Source organism: Triplophysa rosa, linkage group LG24, assembly GCF_024868665.1.
Source record: "Triplophysa rosa linkage group LG24, Trosa_1v2, whole genome shotgun sequence".
Classification (NCBI taxonomy): Eukaryota; Metazoa; Chordata; class Actinopteri; order Cypriniformes; family Nemacheilidae; genus Triplophysa; species Triplophysa rosa.
Window position 1 is genome coordinate 13,464,717 of NC_079913.1, and position 23,289 is coordinate 13,488,005.

The 23,289-nt window shown below is 35.7% G+C and overlaps 1 protein-coding gene across 1 annotated transcript; it reads right to left on the minus strand.

Moving 5' to 3' along the window:
• Positions 1-62: 62 nt before the first annotated feature.
• On the minus strand, positions 63-22,196 carry b4galnt3a (beta-1,4-N-acetyl-galactosaminyl transferase 3a). The gene is made up of 20 exons (XM_057323668.1): positions 21,718-22,196; positions 19,880-19,962; positions 19,718-19,768; positions 19,436-19,525; positions 19,254-19,344; positions 19,040-19,140; positions 18,280-18,347; positions 18,107-18,182; positions 17,953-18,019; positions 17,145-17,288; positions 16,956-17,062; positions 12,439-12,539; positions 11,328-11,392; positions 10,025-10,196; positions 7,933-8,159; positions 2,887-3,040; positions 2,731-2,803; positions 2,443-2,596; positions 2,018-2,144; positions 63-719 (listed from the first exon to the last, which is right to left on the minus strand). The coding sequence occupies exons 1-20, from the start codon at positions 21,881-21,883 to the stop codon at positions 623-625; spliced, it is 2,214 nt and encodes a 737-aa protein (XP_057179651.1). The 5' UTR covers positions 21,884-22,196; the 3' UTR covers positions 63-622.
• Between the last annotated feature and the right edge of the window lie 1,093 nt (positions 22,197-23,289).

Sequence of the window (23,289 nt, forward strand, 5' to 3'; positions counted from 1 at the left end):
TTTAACATCAATATATTTAATATATGTGACTGTGTAATGGGCAGTATAATGAGGCTGAGTCATTTCTTAAGAATTTAAGACATTCATTTTTATTAGTTTATTATTACTACAGTAGTTTTCACTCACATCATAAAGTACTGAATTTGTGTGAGCTCACTGTAGATGTTCTGTATTTATCGTTGCTAAGAAAAAGCCACGATAAACTGTTCTCTTCTTTTCCTTTTTCCATAAAAGGGCTTTATATGTCTGTGTGTGGTAAACTATCAAGAACATATTCATATCAGTAACAACGACATATTCAAAAATATTCAAAATACTGACATATACAAACACGCATACTGTACACCTACAAACACACCCATGTAAAGTATTTAACCATAAGTGGAAACAAGGAGTGTATCAACTGTGCAGTTTACAGAATGAATACATTCTGAATAAATATAATTTTTATGATATTAAATTGAACATAAAAAAACCTTCTTAAACAAAAAACTTCACTCATTCAGTTTCATTCACAGGCCACTGGCACATTCATTCAAGTTGTAAAGAATAGCATGTGCTTGTCATTGTAGCAGGCAGACAGGCTGTATTTACAGTGATTGCCTGAAGATCCAACAGTGTATTATGCAGAGTTGCCCCACATTCCACGTTTGGAGTGGAAATGATGTAAAAAATTTCTCAGGTGTAGTCGCTCCACCTCTAATCCATTTTCCAAGACCCTAAAAAGATAAAATAGGTTTTAAAAAATCTTAAGCAATTTTATAAACCCTAGATATAAATAACTAGATGCTCCATTCAAGCGCTCCGGGGATGTAGACCGTCCGCCATCTTGGAACAATCCACTGACGTCACAGTTTGCTAGAAGGCTACAAAACGGCACAACCAGAGGATACCCTTTAGTTGTTGTCATGTGTTAGTTTAGCAAATATGAGTTTACACAACAGTAAATAGATTTTCATTATCACACACGAGTATAACTGCAACTAGACAGTCAGCTTGCTCTTGAGAGTTAACGGACCGGCTTGGCAAGGTTGCCGGATCTGTGAAACAAACTCATTAATTACCAGCCTAATGTCTCTAGTCCAAATAGCAGAACATTCATTGATAAAGTCATTTTAAGATTGACAGCTAAAAACCACCCACAGCATTCAAAAAGTAACATAATTCCACAGAAAACCACAGACCGGCGTGCACCGCTCCAATAAGGACCTACATATAGCGTCCCATAGAAACAGCTGCTATTGTAGCACTTAGTTATTTATATCTATGCTATAAACCATTAAGTTCAGATACAAAGCTGAAATGTGTTATATTTAAACAAATATTTTGCATTGTAGGAGTCTGTCAGACAGACATTTCACAAGTTGAACTACAGGGTTTAATAATGTTAACATTAGTTAAATACATTAGTTAACATGAACTAGCAATGAACAATAGTATTGTTAGTCGATGCTAATGTGTTAACTAATGCTAATAAATGAGACCTTAACAGAATAGTTCACCCAAAATTAAAATTCTGTCATCATTTACTAACCCTCATGTCATTTCAAACTTGTATGACTTTCATTCTTATGCAGAACACAAAAGAATATATTTTGAAGAACGTTGGTAACCGAACAACGACGGTACCCATTGACTTGCGCGTTGTTTTTGTGTCCATACAATAGAAGTGAATGGGTACCTCCCTTGTTCGGTTACCAACATACTTCAAAGTATGTTTTTTTGTGTTCTTCAGAAGAAATAAAGTCATACAGGTTTGAAAAAGATAACAGAATTCTCATTTTTGGGTGAGTGTTTACCATTCAATATAGCCACATGGGCTTAACCACTGGCATGAGTTTGGTGAGGGGAACTATGGCGAATCAGAAGAATGTTTAGGAAACCTGTTTCATTTTATTCATTTCTTTCCAATTCTATTTGGTGATGATAGTTGCTCAGATAGTTGCTTTAAAATATGATATCCAAAAAGTAAGAAATAATGTAATTCCAAGGACCAAAGGTACTGCTGTCTTATTACCTGTCTAACAATTCCCAGTCTTCACCTCCCCATTTGTCTTTAAATTCTGCTGTGTTCATACCACCAATACGGTCAATATCTGATTTGTAGATTCCCATTAGACCATAACCAGCAGTCTCCCAAAATCCTATGGAAATATACAAAAGTTTGGTCTTACTCATACAATATTATATTGTATGAAATGAAGATATAACATGATTATTATTACACTCTAAAAAAAGGTTGGGTTTTAAATGTTGGGTTATAAATGACCATATGCTGGGTTGTTTTAACCAATTGTTTTGTCAAATACACACATTTTCTGGGTAAATTTTACCCAACAGTTGGGTTTGTCCATTTTTGACCCAATGATGGGTTGAAAAACCCAACATTTTTAGAGTGTTTTATATACAATGACTTAGGTGGTAGTAAAACTTAAGTAGTACCACTTGGGGCTCTTGGGGAAGCACCACAATCCAGCCTCATCACAACAGGAGCATAGACCATCTTTCCTTCAACACAGTGTTTACGTATACTGTTTAATAAATTTAAAGGATGGTAAAGGTGCAGGTCGGTCAGGAACAAAATGCTGTGTGAATCCTGAAAAAACAAGAACAGGCAGAAGTTAAAACTAGCATCATTTTAGCTATTCTTTCATACATCCGTTCCTTTATTCAGGCAGCCCAAATGTGAATCAGTATCACAAAGTGCTTTGGGTAAAGAAGGTTACCTACTTCAACAAGATTTATTCCAGCTTGAAGGCCTCCGGACCTTTGAAAATTACCTTCCATCTTCTTAAATGTGTAACTGTAAACATGTGCGGTGTGTTTATTTACAATACTACATAAGCCAATGGAATTATGCATAGAGAAACATTTAAAGAAAATTACCTTGGCAATTTGGCATTTTTGAGTCTTTTCTCAATATCCATGTCAGAGCTATTATAGTCGATAATGATTACATTGAAGTTTTTATCCCCAGTTACTCTGTATATTTTTTCCATTTCTCTGATAAACTGAATGACCCATCTTGCTTGATTTTTCACTGATAGGAGAAATGAATAATTATAAATGCTTTAAAATTGCATTCAGTACAGTCTGTCATATGATGCAAACCAAGGGTGCATTTTCCAAAAGCATCGTAAGCCAACATTGGATGTGAGTTTCGTCATTGACAGCATAGTTCAACAATTCAGTATACACTGTTAGACATTTCAAAAGGTTTTTACAGTAACTTACTGGCAACACTGTTGCCAGTAAGTTACTGTAATTAAGATTTACAGTACCATAACTGTATTTCACTTTTACAGTAATTAAACTACTGTAACTATATAATACAGTCCAGGTACTGTAAAACCCTAGATTAACAGTACACTACTGTAATCATATTTCTTGGTTTATGTTTTTAGTAAATATAAATGAAATTTTAATAATATTTATATAGAATTTACTTTTATCCAACACATGTAACTCCACATACAATATATCCACAATATTCTTTATTTAAATTATTTAAAACATTACATTTACATTTATGCCGCAGATGCTTTTATCCAAAGCGACTTACATTGCATTTTTTAATACATTTGTTTCTGACTATGTGCAATCCACTGGAATAAAACCCATGGCATTGCTAGTTGTATACTCTAACCACTGAGCCACAGGAAAGCTGTTACATTGCAAATGCTTAAAGCTCTTGAAAATGGAAATGTGCACAAAAATCTATTTAAAACAATTCATGTTATTTGCAGCGATGCATGAACCCTTCTGTCATTCAAACCGTTGTATCAAATGTAAAGAAAAAATACAGAACTGATTTTAAATGGAATTCACCATTAACTTACAATACGAAATGTAAAGAAATAAATGATTGTATAGAATTGTCTATGGACTCGATACAGAACTGATTTTAAATGGAATTCACCATTAACTGCATCAAACAGCAGTTAATTAACAGCAGTTAACAGCAACAAATGTGAAGAAAATAAATATAAATAACAGTAAACATACTGTATTTTTGGTATAAAATCAAAGTGGCATTTTGTTTAATGACAATTCTAAGTTGGTGTACTCTAGTTCAATTTAAGGGCAATCAGGAGCCAACAGCTACATAAGTAAAACAAAGCATTTTATTAAGCAATGAATGTCTGTTTCCTTGGAAGGGACTTTGGAGATAAAGGATGGATGGTGAGCAGAAGGACGCAGGAGGGGTGTGGGTTGCAAAAGGTTAACACAGCATTAGTCTCTTTCTAATGCTGTGTTATCAGGCAAACCCTGTACATCAAAGACGACCACATTGCTTTACCTTGTTCTCAGAGTATATCTAGCTATCACATCTCACGCTCAAGCCTGCTGTGTTCACAGAGTAAACTTCCATGTTTGATGAGGTCCTGTAGGAAAAGAAAAAAAATCATAATTGACTAGACAGAGGTTATTGGCAGAAATGAAACTTAAAAAAAAAGGTTTTATGCCTTATGAGAGAGTTGGTATAACAGTATGTTATGCATTAAATTGCCAGTTTATTAGGTAGATCTAGCAAAACCTATGCATTAGTTGTACTGATAAATCCCCAGTAAACTGAAAACTATCTGTATACTGTACATATCCTATTGAGAATTGAGCAGTGTCTCACCTAATCCAAGTTCTTCCACTCAAATTCCGTGAGGTGGCGAAGGAAGGATGATACCCTGGTGTTAATAGCTGCTGTTTTTCTCTTCACAATTTCGCCTGTCTTTCGACTCACTCCAGTCTTTGCGGTGCACTTTGTTCCATCCTCTGGATTTATCCTCACTAAAAATCTTAAATTAATAGGGAAATAATGGAAAAAATAGGAAAATAAGTAATAAGCATCCATACGTTTCATACATTACTCAACCTCTTGTCATTTCAGACCTGCATGACTTTCTTTCTTCTGCAGAACACATATGAAGATATTCTGAAGAATGTTGGTAACTGAACAGCAGCGGCACCCATTTACTTCTATTGTATGAACACAAAACCAATGCAATGAACGGGTGCCAGTTACCAACATTCTTCAAAATATCTTCTTTCGTGTTCTGTGGAAGAAACAAAGTCATGCAGGTTTGAACTGACAAGAGGGGTGAGTAAATGATGACAGAAGGTTCATTTTTGGGTAAACATTATCAGCCACATAATGACATCCTTGAACACTGCATTTGTGGTTACCACTACACTGAAACGTGCTTGGTTTCTGTGACAGAGCAGGTGTGTGATTTCTGAACATGTGAGACTTCAATGCAGAAAACAATGTTCTATGCCACATGAAAATCTGTAATTAGCTAGGTTTCTATTACTTTGTGCATGGGCAAGTTTTAAAACGGGCAGTATGGTGGTTGCAAACTTTACAGAAATAGATATTGCTAGCAGTCTTTCATGGAAAATGCTTAAACAAAGTAACTTAGTAATAATACTTTACCTTGCTTTTTGCTCTCATGGGAATAAAAATCGTTCTTCGTTGGAAATGTGCGGTTCTCTCAGCTCCGTCGGGAAAGTTCTCTCAGCTCCGTCGGAAATGTGCGGTTCTCTCAGCTCCGTCGGGAAAGCGCGGTTCTTTCGGCTCCGTCGGGAAAGTTCTCTCAGCCCTGTCGGCAACGTGCGGTTCTCTCAGGTATAAAATATTTGCTGAAATGGCAATGTCCCTCTCAGCTCCGACGAAAACACACCGTTACATGTTCAGCTCAGGTCAGGTGTTTTCCAGAACTGTGTCTCTCAAATACACTTCCCTGGTAAAAACCTTCTCCGTGCTGCTCTGGGGTTCCGTTCTTCAAAACGCAGGGCAAAGCCTATATGCTATCCCTCAGAAATGAGCAAAATAATTACTTTCTGTTTAAAGACCGTTAGGGGAAATACAGTAAAATACATCAATTTGAAAAAATACAGTAAATCACTGTATTTAGTGTTTGACCTCACACAAAATTCCCACAATTCAATGGAAATTACAGTTATTTACTGCATAGAGAAATTGCTGTATCATACTGGGTGATATAAAGTAAATAACTGTAAAAATAACAGAAATGTCTAACAGTGTAGTTTCAACAAACAATCACAAACAGCACCGCAAAGCTCTGTGGTTAGAAGCATAGTTCCTTGTTACTATGAGCTGCACTCTAAAAAAAATGCTGGGTTATTTTCAACCCATCCTTGGGTCAGAAAGGGACAAACCCAAACCGCTGGGATGTACTGTAAATTAATCTATGATGGATTATTTTAACCCATTGGTGGGTCAAATAATGGGTGCATTTTTCTTTTTGACTTTCGACTTTTTGACAAACAATGGGTTGAAAATAACCCAACATTGTTTAGGGTGTCCATTATACTCTTCAGCAAAATAAGCAAGACACATTTTTTCACATCATTCCAAATATTCAATTTTTAGTTTGTAAAGGGCTAGTAGCACTGGATGGCGCCGGTGAGTTTTTCGACGCCATGATCGGCAAACTAATTTCCGGTCCTATTGAGTTGTTTTGGCTTAATGAAGTGCTCAGCAATGTAAAGAGGATCTGTCATATCAACCCAGGATAACAGTGTAACAGAAACGCCGGTCAACTAGAAAATGCGTGTCAGTGTCACGCTTTGCCTCCTCTAGGAGTGAACGTGACACACATGTATGAATGTGGAGTAACGTTAGCAGAACAGGCGATTTTTGTAATGTTTTTACAATTCAATTGTGTACTGTGTGTACACAATATTTTGTGTATGTTTATTACTTTGAGCGCACACTTTAGATGCATTTTAGCACTTAACCCGACCCCACCCCTACACCTAAACCTAACAGTTTGTATATTATATAATATAAAACAAAACACATAACAGGCAGATACAGCTACGGATGCTAATTATTCAAAAAGTGCAAGACTCGTGACTGGTTGCGTCATTACGTTGGCTGTCCTGCTCCGCTTGCGTCACACGCTAAATTTGAGAGTAAACACCACTGCGTGCGTTCCTGGAGTGCACTCGTACAGTGCTCACACAATCGTACGGCTATAAAAGACTCTGAATGCAACGTGACCTGTTCATAATGTTTTTGCTGTGTGTTTTCATAAATGCCTGTGGCTGACTTCTATTTGCTTGTTGCGTGATTTTTATCGTTGGGAGGTGGGTAGGTTTAGTGCTCTAAAATATATTTTATTTTATATATAAATACAAATAATATGTTTTTATAAAATCGTTTCAGTTTTACAAGTGCACAGAACTGAGCGTGTCAAGTTCACGCCTAGAAGAGGCAAAGCGTGACACACATTTTCGACTGGACCAGCGTGTCTGTTACATGCTTTGGTGTGATACCGGGTTGGTATTGCTGATATATTACTTTCTTCTTTTTTATCTAAAAAACACCAATATTTGCAAACCAAAAAAATCCTCCTTTTCCCATACAGTGTTATACGACCGGAAATTACTCTGCCGACTCTGGCATACCAAAAGCTCACCGGCACTGTTTTTGAAGAGTGAGCATGTCCTCTAGTAAGACAGGGGTGACATGCAAATAAATTCATAAAACAACAGAGAACAAAAATAGGATAACAAAAGTGCTCTTCAGATGCCGTGTTTTGTTATTTATAGCAATAATCTGACATTAATTCGATTTGAGCGATTGCATTTGACTACTTACCCATCTACTGTATGTGACATCATCATCTATATTGTTGAACCAATGTGGTTCAAACTATCAATGTGTGATGTTTTTGGAAAACAGTTGAGAGTTTCATTGTTCTATAGTAGCTAAGAAGCGAGTTTGTTGTTTGTTTGGAAAATGCCCCCAGGTCTGATCAGATTCAATTTCATTCAACAGTCAGAATGTCAGAATTACTTTATCTATAAAACCTTTCATATTTGTTGAACACATTGGTAAGTTAGGAATAAAGCTGTCACTTAATTGTTGTGACATTATAAAAAAAAATGCAGTGCTTTAAAACCTACCTGCCACAATGACATGAACAGTTGCAGATGGGTTCCAGTTAAATTGTTTTGGACTGCAGAGAGCTGGTAATTGCTGAGCCGTTTCCGTCTGTTGTGCATAAACGTAACGTGAAACAAGAACTTTTTGACCTTGTGAGCCAACAAGTTCCAGTTCCACCAGATAGCGGCTGCCTTTGCCATTGTCTTGCCGTCTTACCACATTCAACACGCGTAGCAAGGAGTAGCCACTGTGAAGATCGAAAAACACCAGTCAAAAAGTTCATTTAGGGTTACGTACAATGGGCCTCATCTATCAATTTAAAGTAGAAATGAGCGCAGATCTGTGTGCAGAAATCATCTTACGACAGGGTTCGCGTTTGATTCATCAAACATTCGTAAAAAAAGCGAAATCAGAAGAAGTGAAAGACAGTTTGTAAAGAGATCACTGCTGCAGGCAACAGCGAACCGAACTCCAGCTGAGGTTTGTATTTTTTATTGGATATTTACTGGATACTTATGTTTTGTAAAAATTATCATTGTTTCACTATTTTTACACTTAAAGTATTGTTGGTTTAATACTTGGTTGTATAATGCATTCAAATTTAAACAAAATGAATCTGACTTAAGTCTTAAATAACTTCCTTTGAGTTACAGTAAATGTGTTAATGTAAAAATGAATGTAGGTGTAAATTAAGCCCTACTGATAATTTTTGTGGCGCAATTAAATGTGCAATGTTTTTTATAAAAAAAATCAGAGAAAATGGTCTGTGGCGGAGGAGACAGATGCATGTTTCTAAACGGGATCTAATGCTGCTAATCTTGCATTTCAGGCTGCTTAAATCAAGCACACCCAGTTTTATGTTTGCTTCATTTATTTTTTCTCTCTTTCAGATCTGTCAGTCAATGGCAAGAACCAGCGGTCTTCTGCCCCGGGTGCCCACAAACCGGCCAGGAGCCTGTCACACAACACCAGGCAATCTTTAGCTGTGACCCAGTGCGCGTCTTCCACCCCCAAGCGAACATTGCACAAATAAAAAAAACATTGAATCATGTGTTTTGTCTGTTTTTTATTAGAATTGATATTTGTCAAACAAAGAAGCTATCATCTTGCAAATAGGTAAGCTAACCCATTGCTTATAAATATTGATTAGGCATATTGTAGTTTTTAAAATGTTTTACTTTTAATTGTGCATTTTAACAGTTGTACTGTAAATGATCCTATTAGCCTAAAATTTCACCAAAATGAAAATAAGAAATCACATTGGAATTTATTTTTACATTGTCATGCTAAACGAAAACAACTTTATCTATCTTTCTATTTGTCATTATTCCTTATCAGTTATCAAAAGGGTAAAGCATACACGGACCTTCGACCTTTCTCAAAACTTACATACACGAGCTGAGACCTGTCACCTGTCGTAAGATTTGATCATAGCAACCGCTCACGTCCATTTTGATAAATGGCAAGTTTTGCGTGGAAACGACCGTATGCCCAGTTTTACGTACGCTCATTTCATAAATGAGGCCCAATGTGTTCAAGAGTTCAGTGCACGGTTGCATGGAAACCCTTAGGTGAGGGTCAAGTCAAGTGAGGATTCCTTTAAGAGCGTTGCGCCAAACGTCTTATCTGTCACCTTTTGTTTATACTAAACATTCCATGATAATGAAAACACGGCAATGGAGACGTGGTTGCTAATATTTTTTTTAATAATGACGTCCTTAGTTTCCATGGGAGTGGTTTTCTCTGAAAATGGGAGTTGTTACTTCCTCCTCTTCGATCAGTCATTTGCTCGGTTTCACAGACACGGATTAAGGCTAGTCCCAGACTAAAATTAATGTTAGAGCTGTCCTAAGTGAAAATATCTCGCCCTGACATATCTTCAAATATATCAGTGCAATTGGTTTGTCTGAAGATACAATCCATTAATGTTTTTGTAGAAGCCATTTTTATAAAAGCAACTTAATTTAACTAAGGCATAGTCCTGACTAGCTAAGCGTTGTCTGTGAAACCAGGCCATAGTCTTTGAGACCTAATTTAAGACTTAACTTAAAACTAAGGGTTTTTATGCAACTGGACCCAGGTAGTGTTTAAAAGTGAAACTACAGATCTTACCGTGTGGCGTCTTTTGAATGCAGTGCTGTCATAAAAGCTTTAACAATGGGCATGGCTTGATTTTGGCTCATCACAATGTTTCCAGCTCTTTTGCATGAATTGACTGCAACTGTACTTTGCTTTGAACCAGCATCGAATGGTTTCACGTCATATACACGTTGCCAGTTAGGACCTATAAATAGATTAGATATTTTATATATATATATATTTTTTTTTTTTGTTTGTTTTTTGTTTTTGTTTCAGTAAGCATGGTAAATGCACTATACAGTTAATTTAGTATAGTTTTAGTAAACAATCTTAAAAATCACAGTTTTACCAGTCATAATACATTGGGTTTAGGTAGAAAATTGGAATTTCACTGGGATTGTTGACTATATTCCTTGTCTTTCATTCATCTGGAGATTGAATGAAAGATTACAAAGACAAAAATGTTTCCTTTAACCTCCTTTAAACTTTTCTTAAAAAACTTACACTGGTGATTAGGATTGATAGGACATGGTAAAAATACCCTTTCTCTTGTTTTTCACTTCGAAAAGGTTCTCCTACGTCAAGTTGGAAAATTTTATATATTTTTTAAGTGTAACATTTACTGTATAGTAAGGAAATAAGAGACCTCAGTTATAATGTTGTTGAGGGGAGGAAACCCTGTATGTCTATATTCTGTCATTTTATTACATTTACGCATTTGGCAGACGCTTTTATCCAAAGCAACTTACATTGCATTATACTATACATTTGTTTCTAAGTATGGGCAATCCCTGGGATCGTACCCATGACCTTTGGCTGTTACTCACCCTCTGCAAAACACAAAATAAAATATTTTGAAAAATGTTGGTAATCAAAAACTGTTGGTCTCCATTGACTTCTATTGTATGGACACAAAACAAAGTCAATGGGGACCAATGGTTTTCTGTTTCCAACATTCTCCAAAATATCTTCTTTTGTGTTCTGCAGAACAAAGAAAGTCATACAGGTTTGAATTGAAAAGTGGGTGAATAAAATGATGACCGAATTTTCATTTTGAAGGTGAACTATTCCTTTAAAAAAAACATCTTCTTTACTCAGTTTTTGGTCAAACGACCGGCCAAAAATTGTGAAAGAACTTGTTTTAAGTTTTGGTAAAATGGTGAAAATCTAATGACACATGCATTCATGTCTGACCACATTATGTAAACCATAATATGAACAATTCTACTCGGTATTCAATTATTTAACTTTTTTTAAATGTTCCATTTTCTGAAAAGAGTCAATTTTAGACGTACAGTACATGGTTTCTGCCCTACAGTGGGAATATGAACTTTACCTTCTTTGTTGTTTCCTTGTACATCAGGATCCGCAACCTCGTTCAGATAACCAGCAAACCCTTTACTTAAAAGGTGAAGAGAATGGTTACAACTATCCTTACAGGCATGAAATACACGTAAGACTTGTTTTTCAAGTGACACAAAACGGTAAACATAGTGGCGTAGCATCTGTGGAATGCAGGGTTTTCAGGTGCACATTGGCCCGGGGGATTGGGGGCCCTCATCCAAGTTTTATTCATGGCCGTACAATACTGTAGTAAATGACTAGATTACTGATCCAGTAGTTTCAGTGGTGTTGTGAGTAAGACGCATGATGAGTAGTTCTGACGCTATGTGGATGTAATTTCGAATCTGTCTTTTTTCAAGCTACATTTTCACATCACATATCAGATAGTACAGGCATTTATTTTCAACAAAATAAAGAAAATATTTGAAAAATGGCTAACAGGTGTTTAATACTAAAGTGTATGGTGAGGTTAGGAGTAGTAGGGAGGTCTTTATAATACCAACTAGTTGGTATTTAATCATTTGAATGAATATAATCATTTACACTCCATTATTATTGTGTAATGTATACTTTGTTTACCTTGCTGTGTCGAAACAGAATGAAGTTTAATTGATATACACTCTGAATCAGCTCGTCAATGTCAATCTGATTGAGGTGGCCAAACAAATGAAGGAAAGGCAAGGATTACTGTCCAATCAAATGAAAGAAGGGGAGATTTGCTATTGACAGACACAGAGGGTGAAGGAGTGAAAGAGCCAGTGCAATGTAAGTAACTAAATGTTTGACAACTGTATTACTGTATATAAATGTTAGGGCCCGTTCACATGTTGCGTGTAAAAACACGTGCAAAACGCTGGCTACGTCGCTTTCTCCCTTTTTCAGGCACTTGGGAGTTTGCACTCCCTTGGGGTCTGCCGTTACTATTTGAGTGCAATTGACGGGCGTCAACATTTAAATAAAGCCCCCGAGTGAACAACCGATGTCCAGTAATGCGCAACGTGGTCGCTAACGGATGGATGGGGCCCGGTAAAAAGCTCCTGCATATGGGCCCGGACCTGACCTGCTAGGCCACTGGATAAACTGTGCGTAATTTGCATTCATACCTTTCCTCAAATGATGTATCCTGTTTGTAGAAGCACAAATGTTCATCATGAGCATAAGTTTGCCTTGTGTAGTCATTTGGATATACTGAAGAGAAGTGTATCTAGAAAAACAGAAACCAGCAGTGTTACTTTCAATGCCTGACTATTTACAGAGGAACACATGCTTTAAATTTCACTTACTTTGTCAGGTAAAACATGACAACGTTAGTTTTTTAGTTTTGATTTCCATTAAACATATCAAAATGTGTCCCTTACAACACATTCTCACTATCGACTTGCCACATAATAACGTACGGGCAGTGCGTCGCTTTTTAACGCGTGGGTACCCCTTTGGTGTCATTTTTTGATGTGCGGGGTAATGCGTTGCTTTCCATGAAAAACCATCGGCATCAACACGCAGATGCAATGGGCACATAAATTTTACCGTTATTATGAAATTATATATTGGGGTATAATTTTGCAATGTTGACATGTATTGGGGTATGATTATCAGTTTAACAGTCAGGATAATTGTTTTTACATGACGCTATATTATATTTATTATATAATATAAAACACAAGATACAAGTAGTCACAGTGTTGTTAAAAAAATACAAATACACAAATAAGTGTACCAAAGCGAAAAGCGTATGCATCATGCTAACGTTCCAGTTTATGTTGGAACGGGAGCTGCTGTCTGCGTGCATTCACGGACGTGGAATTTTTCATATAAAGATATCGTGTGGCTTTGGTACAAGAGGTCTGCGATGCAAGTTGTTTGTAATGTTTTAATACTGTTTTTAGGACAGTTTGTGCAATAAACACCTGTGACGGTATTTGTGTGTTTTGTTTTATATGGTTGAGAAGTGGTTAGGTTTAGGGCGGTGGTGGGGGTGGGGTTAGGCACTCCAAAATATATTTGAAACCATAAATATTTGTGAAACAAATTCTATTTTTACAAATGCAATGAATTAAACGTGTCTCTTTCTGGAGCATATAACAAACGTAAAATCAACGGAATACCGCGCTCATTTAAAAATAACGGCAAAAAAGTCTGCACAGTTACAAAGTCCACTCCGAAGCAAGATCTTCTCTTTAACAGAAGACAGTTTTTCAGAACTACAACAAACCGCTTATTAAAAAACACTTCCTTCTCTGAAGTCAAACATAATAGTTTCCTTGAATTAAATATCTCCTGCCAAAGTCATATGCAAAAAGGGGTGTGAGTCATGGTAGAGCAGCTTTAGAGAACACTTTGCTTAAGCCCTTTGCCCTTATATGAAAACTATTCCTTGAAATACACAGGTATTATGTGCATATGTGAAATGTTTTTTTAATCGCATCTGAAATAAATAAGATCATTACAAAACCAAAAAATTCACTGTGAAATGGTTTGTTCAAGTTGTGTTGGCTGTTTTTGTATTTTCATTATCTGGCTTTATTATCTGTAGGCTCGAATTGATAAGACAAAACTGACGCCAGTGAAGCTCCTGGTTATGGGTGAGACATTTCTGAAACTGGGCCAACTTGACTAATCAGAGTAGACTGACTGTTTCGGAAGGAAGGTTTTAAAGCAGGGTGTTCCGGGGTCTTAAAAATTATTAAAAGTTGTTAAATAAAATTAGAGAAAATTAAGGCCCTTAAAAAGTATTAAAAAAATTTAAATACCATTTTCCATTAAATACCAAATAAGCTTTATATCATCTTTTCATATTTGTCCAAAGAGGTCATATGCTAAAGTTTGCCTGAATTTAATAATAGCATAGGAAAATAGTTGGTGGTCCATTTACACGCACCTCTCCAAAAATGTAACAACGCGTCAACTCAATGCGGACCGCAAGCGCTGTGATTGGTCTGTTTGAACCCCTCCCTCAGGTCAAAAAACTCTTGAGGAAAAGAGTCATGCTTACTCAAACTCATTTCCGAATAATTATCTAAGTAAATTATTTGTGCTTCTGTATTTAACATCTCAAATCTGCAACAAAAGTGACTGTTTACTTGCCGCTATCACTGCTAATGCTTCTCAAACGAGCTGCTTCTTCTTTGGCTCTTGTCTTGGCAACACGTGCATGGACACTGACGCCTAGTGGTAATTGCCTGTCGACGTGGACAACGACGTAGAAGTATAAAAAAACCGACACGTATTCTACAGCGTAGAGGCTACGGCGTAGGTCCTGACACAGAAGTAAAAAATGGGTTTAATAAAGAGTTATCATCACAAACTAAGACTGTTTAGTTGTGCTATCTTACAATCAGTATATAGTAAATGCAAGTTAAAGTGTCGCCAATGTATGATTAAAACTTGAAGTGGTGATGAGGTCTTAAAATGTATGGAAAGAGTCTCAAAAAAGGTCTTAAAAAGTATTAAATTTAGCTCCATGATTTTTGTATATACCCTGTAAAGAGACAGCGGCCACTAAAAGACTGCAGTAATATAAAATATTTAAATAACATGTGTGTTTTTTAAACAACTAAGCATAAAACCCTATTTTAGTAGACCCAAAAACAAAATCAAGACTTTGTGAAAGAGCATAAAAGGACCCATTGAACTTTTACGGATTCTGACAGTTTTATACGAATTTCAAATAAAATTGCAGCATTCGTGGCATGCACAGAAAGTAACTCATCCATAGGTTTGACAAACTTTGCACAGAAATGCATTTAAAAATAGAAATATTAAGCCAAAGAACATTACACTTATTTACATGTTATAACATTGCTTACTAACAAAGTTATAAACCTGCAACATAACTTGAATGTTGTCTTTAACATTGCTTAATTAATTTACCTAATTTTAATCCAGTTTATCTCATTTCAACCATATGTTTCACCCAGTGACGGAGCCAGAGGGAGATCCAAGGTGGCACTGAACACCCCTGACATCCAATTGGCCACCCTGGGTGCCACCCAAAAATTTGATTCGCTACTCTCTACGGCAGTGCACGTCTCCGCAAACAAAATTCAAGCGAGTAATAGCATCGTTTACCGCTATCTTTACTATGTTTATAAAGGAAAAAAAGTTGTTGTGTGATGGATTGTACATTGCGAAATCTGAGATTTGATTGAGTTTTTATGATATAAAAGAAGCATATGGATCTCTGCAATTTGCTAAACAAATGGAATATTAAAACGTACACGCTTGCTAGCCATTTCAAGACTCAGACAGGCAAGTTTTTTTGTTGAACCATACCATTATAGTGTTATCTTTCTAACCTTACACCTTTATGTTGCGTAAATGTAAAGTTTCCCAGCGTTTTCTAACCTTAGATGCACATGAAGGAAGCATTGTATTTTAAACAAGTTTCACTCTAGCCTTGGGTTTAGGATTCCTAAACATTTTCATTCTGTAAGTTAATGTTAGGCTCTATTAATAGATAGTATCGGTTCCCAACATACATTGTTTACATCAGGGTTGAAAATTTTGGAAAAAAATGACAACAATGTGAACAAAACTGTCCTAAGATAATAGGGGACAAACGGTCCCTGCATAATAAAGAACTAACTACGACGGACGGTGTAAATGAACGCATATGGATGACAGCGTCTTTGCTCTGCTACAGCTTTGACCATTAGAGCCAATCAAGTTCATCGTATGAAAATACTGGCCAATCAGAGGCGTTTAAATGATTCACCGCTGAAGAAGAGTTCTACTGAAATGCGCCATGCTCACAAAGTTTATGATTAACCACCGCGTACAGATACGCTGTAGGAAAGAGATTCATCATGTAGAGTTGTCAGACTAATGTATAACCCGAAGCTTTTGAGTGTTTTAGTCATGTTGGATGTTATTTGATTGTTTTCTATATATTTCCCATTTGAATAACTGATTTTTGTGTTCCTTAAGAATCAAAACAGCAATAAAACAGTAATAATATAATTAATAAATGCTTCTCAGCTTGTTTTGTAGCGTATAAAAAACATCAAGGGCAATAATCAGCATCAATGATTTTGTTTTAATATTACAGTCCTATGAAATGGGTATATGTTTTACAAGTATATTTATAACATCTGATATGCTGCTCTATCCACATCAGTTTAAAGACACCTCCGGTGCTGCTTTTTTTCTGTGTAAATTAAATTAAACAGTTATCAGGATTAAACTGTTTTAAACATTTTCATCATTTATATTTTATAATTTATTTCATCTACATAGATTTAGAATTACATCAATCTCATTACATTGTGCAATTGTTTTGTATACATTTACATAAAACTCTGGGAAGTAAATTATCACTTGTACCCTTATCTGCAATCCTATTATTTGATTTATTTATAATTCGAGGCCAGGTCAGGGTTACACACACATTTTCTGTCATGTCTGTGGACCCCCTGAAGTAGCCTTGGCCACCCCCTGGCCACCCCATATATAAAACTCTAGCTCCGCCACTGGTTTCACCTACTCTTTTATTTTAGTTTGGTATTACATTTATTTTTTGTCACTGTATTGTGCATCTTGTATATTTACATCAATTGTAAATGTAGATGTTGTTGATGGAGGCGTAGATGATGTATGCAGTTATAAAAAGGGCTTCACTTACTAAATTTACACCGTGATATCGTCCAATCTTTGTTCCAATTATGTAACTTGGTTTATAATCGCATTCAGGAAACAAGACTTTCGTGTAAGATTCGTCCATCAATGGAACTGATTAAACAGAAAAAAGACAAAATAATTTTTGTATTTGTGAGCCTAATATATATTTTTGCTGTAATGAAATTCTACTCACTCTTAAAGATATGATCTCGGAGATCTTCTCTGATCATGTCTCCTACAGGATTAGGTGACTTGGGGATCGACTCAAGGAATCTATCATAACTGGCTTCTGTTTGAGGTATGTGATCAATGTCTCCCATTAGTAGAGATGATTCATCTAAACAAACAACAATTTTATCAACAAATTCTATAAGGAAAATGGCACACAAATGAATAAAATAGAATTGCATTAGATTTTAATGCAACTGTCTTCAGTTAATACATTTAAACTGTAAAACAACCATTTACTTCCAACTGGGAGTTCTTTGCTAAATTTAATGGTTGTTTACAAGACGTTTTTAACTAAAAGCGGAAAACTTTTTATTTGTTTTTGGGGGACTTTTGAACTTTTTTTAAATATGTCAAAACTGTGACGTCTTGTTGTCAGGTATTGGTAGATGGAAGCAGAGATCGGTTTCTTTAGATTTACTGTCTTTCCTGGGTCTACTTATTTTTTTAAGTTCTGTTTTTGAATTGTTTTGAAAACAAAAAAATATTTAGTCGCACATGCTAAGGCTTTTTTCTAAGAGATTAAACTAACACTGAAGAAAAGTCCTGTACCATGAACAGACAAATGCTTACAACTTTCTTTTGAGCTAAACAACTGCATCTAATCTAGAAAGCACCTTAACATGAAAACTTGTCTGTTTTGCACTGGTATATAACATTTTCAACAGAAAATTCATGCAAAGTATTATATTTATGCCTTTACATTAAATTAATACGTCACATGAAATGAAGCTGTATCTAAGGCTGGGCTCATGACTTATTGTCCAACATACCTTCATATAATGATAAAAACTCAGAGGTTATCACTTCAAAATTACTGCTGTCCTGGTTTAAACGCCACTGAAAAAAACAATGTATACTGATGGAAACAGAATATTGAAAAAAGGAAGTTCATTGGACAAGGTAAAATTGCAGATGGATAAATACCGCTATTTGAAGATGATCCATTCCTTCATTCTGCTTTAAAAGGGCTTCAAAAAAATACTTCATATCTTTCACCAACCTGAGAGAGAGAGACTTTTGAGTTGAGTGCTACAGTTTTATGTAAGCATATTCAGGTATATTTTCAAAATAATTATTAAAAAAAAAATGCCCCGTACAAGACAGGTTTGGATATCTGGGATGCAAACTTCCAATACTCGCCTGGAGCAGACCATTCATCTCCTGTCTAAATAAAGAGAATTGAAATATATTAATAACATTCTTGCATGTTGTCAATTACCACAGAAAATAATAAGATATACACTGTAAAAAATTTAATTTGACAGAATTTTAGTTTTTTCACATATATTGAACATCTATTACATTTTTTTTGATTTTCACGTATTTTTGAAATACAGTAAAAAAAAGTCAAATTACAGAAAAAGAACATTTACAAGACATCATTTAAAACATGTAATATTACGTGAAAAAAAAGGGTTTGCGTTTACTGTAAAGCACTTTCATTGGAAGTTTTGTGAATGTAAACTGTCACTTTACAGGTGGAAAAGAAGAGAAAAATATATTTCATCTTCGCAAAAAACTTTGCGTTTCCTGTGAAACATTGCATTCCAATGCAATACTTAAGAATTCCCTTGCAAAAAGTCTTGCCTTTAATTTTCCTCAAGAATATTTAGCGTTTTCTGGCATACACAAGTAAATATTCTTGGGGGAACGTAAATGCTTGTGAGAGAACACAAAAAATTCTCAGGGGGAAACTTAAATCTATATTTTAAATTAAATCAATATTTCCTGTCCAATCATTGACTTGTTTATACATTATAACATAAAGCATATAAAAGTACAATTTACCTCACAGACTTCCATTGTAAGTGCCCTTGTTAACAAATTTCTGACAAAAACATTAACACCAGACATTACCTCACCCACATAGGCGAGACGTTCAAGGTTTTGGGGACTTTCGTTTAAACTGAGCCAGAACTCAGAATTATCATCTGAGCCAACACCAAAAATATATTCACCTATAATATAAATAAAAATACTTATAGTACAATTAAACAACAATAATTGACAATTGTGCTCAATATTAACAACAACAACACTAATAATAATAATAAATCAATACTGGACATACCCGTTACCGCAGGGTGAATATAGCCAAACGTTCTCAATCCATAATTTCTCCACTGCGGTGAAATAGATAGTCTACTTACTGTAGTACGTACCTGTAAAGTAAGCAAGATGACACCATATGACGCAATGAGACCCTCATAATTAAACAAATTGTGTGCTGTGTGAGATGTGTATTGAACTAACATTGGGAAATAATGGATACAGCAGGTTACTCCTAAGTTTTTGAAGCGATCCACCACAACAGTCTTCGAAAATGTGCATGTTTACACGACCCTAAAAAAAAGATAATAATACAGTAATCAAACTGTTCAAAGAACAAACAGGCATTGCACCAACAGTTGTACAGAAAATGTTCAAAATCTTAACATTTTGTCCAGAAAAAAACAACAACATTATTCTCTTTTACAATTGACTCACAATACAAGTGATTATTTTATCTTTGATAAAACAATGCTGTGTACACACCTGATGTTTTTTAACTGGCTGCTGGTTATCTTCCACTGTTTTGGGGATGACCTAGCAGGAAGCAACAGAGTTCATTAAATTGGGACAAATATATCACTTGTTTCCATCTGCAGTGTACACGATTAACAAAATAAAAGGAAAAACCTGTCAGTCAACTCTCACCTGTGCCTGGGGTCGTTCATTTGCTGTGGGTGATTCTCTGTGGGTTTTATTTAAAACTTTCTTGAGGTCTTTTTTTACAGGCCCTTAACAAAAGAACAATCAAAGTATGCACATGCTTTAAACCATTTAAAAAAGCATTTATGTAAACAGTTGGTTCACATGCAACCATGTGGCTCAGTGGTTAGAGCATGGCAATAGCAATGCCAAGGTCATGGGTTCGATCACAGGGCATTGCACATAATCAGAAACAAAAAAAAAAGTATAATATAATGCAATGTAAGTCCCTTTGGATAAAAGCGTCTGCCAAATGCATAAATGTAAATGTAAAGTATTCAAGGAAATTAAGCACACGCTTCATGGGAATGTACAAACTACAAGTATGTGTTGTTTATAGCACAACTGTTTTTAGAGTGTAGTAATTTGTTTTGTAGACAAACCCTACTGCCAAATGAATCTGTCAGTTTACACTCTTTATATCATCATACTTTCCTGTTTGTTATTTCATAGTTTTAATGACTATAGAATTATTCAACCCGGTCTCATGAATTGAGTATAAATAACACGCTGTTGCATTATCGTGAAATACGTACGCAGTATTTCGATTTTGCATGCATATGATACGCCAATGTTTGGGTGCACCTCGCTGGAGAGCAGCCATTTTGAAATGTACATGAAGAGGAAACACCGAAATAATTCAGTTTCACGATATTTCGTGAATAATAATTCATATTCACGATAATTCGTATTTCACGATAATGCAACCCGCGTGTTATTTATACGCAATTCATGAGACTGGGCTCAATTATTCTAACCTCTACATTTTCTTAAGTCAAAGTTCGACACACATGGGAAATTCTTGACCTGGCACTTATACAATAATTTCCTAACACTGGCACACGCTTAAAATAAGAACTAGATTATGCGTGTTAATTATTAAACTTAAACCTGAATCTTACTTTGATCCACATGAGGTTGTAAATGGGGCAAGACAAGAGATGCAAATCTTTCCACCAAAAGAAAGATGGTGTGATAAACCACATTTGCAAAGTGCATGGGCACACACTGTTCTACAGTACATAATTTGAATTCAATATTTGTTTTTCACGACTTGGTCTGGTCTGTCTATTTCCTCTTATTATATTGTAATGTATTGTTTTGCTTTTTAATTTTGTTGGTGGGTACAATGGTTCAAAAACGTTTTTTTTCAATGGCTGCACAGAACACAAATAAGATATTTGAAGAATGTTGCAACATTGACTTGCATTGGTTTTGTGTCCATACTCTATTGAATTTGAGTATTGTATTTTGTATTTGTACGGGATTGTTCACCCAAAACGGCGGTACCCATTTGGGCAGTACATTTTGCAATAATAAGAATCTATTTAGAATTCCTAAAATATACTTTTGCACCATCCACATCCTCTCTAAAGCCCCTCAAGCACACACAGGATCACTTGTACGTCATCTGATAGCTCTGACACAAAATAGGCCATATGACTACATGACAGGGGTGTTGGTGCAGAAACCAAATATGATACATTTCCCTTTATCTTGTTCAGTGTATTCACCCGGCATTTAATTTTCTCTTAGTTTTACAATCGCTTGCCTAAACTTGTTACAAATTACAAATGTATCTGTCATTCACATCCTGTGCTATCATGTCCTACACTATGTACTTTAAAAATATATTTGTATGATTTTGACAAATTTGCATTTTGTGCAGTTCCAAGAAATATTACTATACCACTAAATTCCAACACAGGTCCAGTGATTTTTAAGTTCATGTTTAGTATACAGTCAAGCCTAAAACACCCATAAAACCAAAAATAATAACTTACCGCCAGGCAGCTTTTCAGAGTCCACATAATTTGCTCCCAAACATATGACAAAATAAAATACAATGCACACAATCAGTACATAAAATGAATACAACATTGCTTTACGGTGCTTTAAAGATCTCGTCGCGAACATCGTGTGACACACTGAGAAGCGAGCATGATGCATCTCCTGTGTTATGTTATTTCTTTCTCAGACACTGTTGTCACACTCGCAAAACCTGTTCAACAAGGTGGAATTTGTGTATTCAGTCCTAGTAAAATTGTCCGCTGGCTACAGTCTAGAATTATAGAAGTGTACAGTAGTGATCATGAATTTGAAACAAATATTAATGATCCTGTACTTACAGTAAGCATAAAGAATACCACTCCAATTGTGTTGCCCCTACATTGATCCCTTGTATTTTGAAAATGTAAAGGTGTGTAAATAAAAAAAACTAGGAATTAGAAATGCTGGGTATTCTCTGTCTCAGGTGGCCAAGTGGCACACCCACAAATCTCCATTCATGCAGTCAGCATGGTGGCCACACCTATATGTGGGTTAAAACAAGCAAAATACTTACAACAGATTTAGCTAGCCAAAAAACAATGGGTTTGTTGCATTATTTCAAAGGATGTCAGAAGTCAACGCAACTCAACTCACTTTTATTGTCACATCACCACGTGTGGTGAGTGAAAGTCTTGGGTAAGTACTCCATACAAAGTAGAATGCAGTTGGACAGACAAATGTATGACTCTACAAACTTAAGTGACAGTGTGTAGTGCAGACGAACAGTGCAAAGTATAAATGGACTGACTGTACAAAAAAGACAATATATATTATACACATATGGACAGTATATACACAATATACACAAGATATACACATACACAGAAGTGACATACTTGCTGCTGCCAATTGGTGGAGATATGGGTGTGACATAACAGCCATGTCCATGTGAAGCAGAAATCATCCATAGCAACAATGTTGTAGTAGGGATGCACCGATACCATTTTTTAAAGACCAAGTAAGAGTACCGGTATTTTTTACTGGTACTCGCCGATACCGATACCTATAACCGATGACTGTATAATGTACAATAATGTTAATAAACCATTATCTTACTGGTACATTTTCTTTTTTTCTTTTGTTTTTAGACCTACTTAAATTTAAGTTCTATTTTTTTATGATAAGTAGCACAATTTTACTAGCACATTTACTTCAGTTTACTAAAGTAAACAATATACTCTGTGGTCAAATTATAAAAAATTAAGGGGGGGTAGTGTGGTAAAATGTGAGTGTATTATAACTTGTTCAAGTCAACCGGACTTTTATTTTGATGGGACGCCGCAAAGAGTGTTTGTTTAAGTTAACTGCACTTTTATTTTGACGGATCGCCGCAAATGGTGTTTGTTTATGTGTTCGTGTCCAACTCCTCGTGCAGTGAAACGCTGGCGCTGAAAGCTCCATAAGCACAATGCGTTCAGTACACGCAACCGCACCACTCTTTCACACACGGTAACGCAAAACAAGCAGAATACATATTTAAACAGTATCTGAATATTTTGTTAACTGTTACATTAGGAAATGCCTGG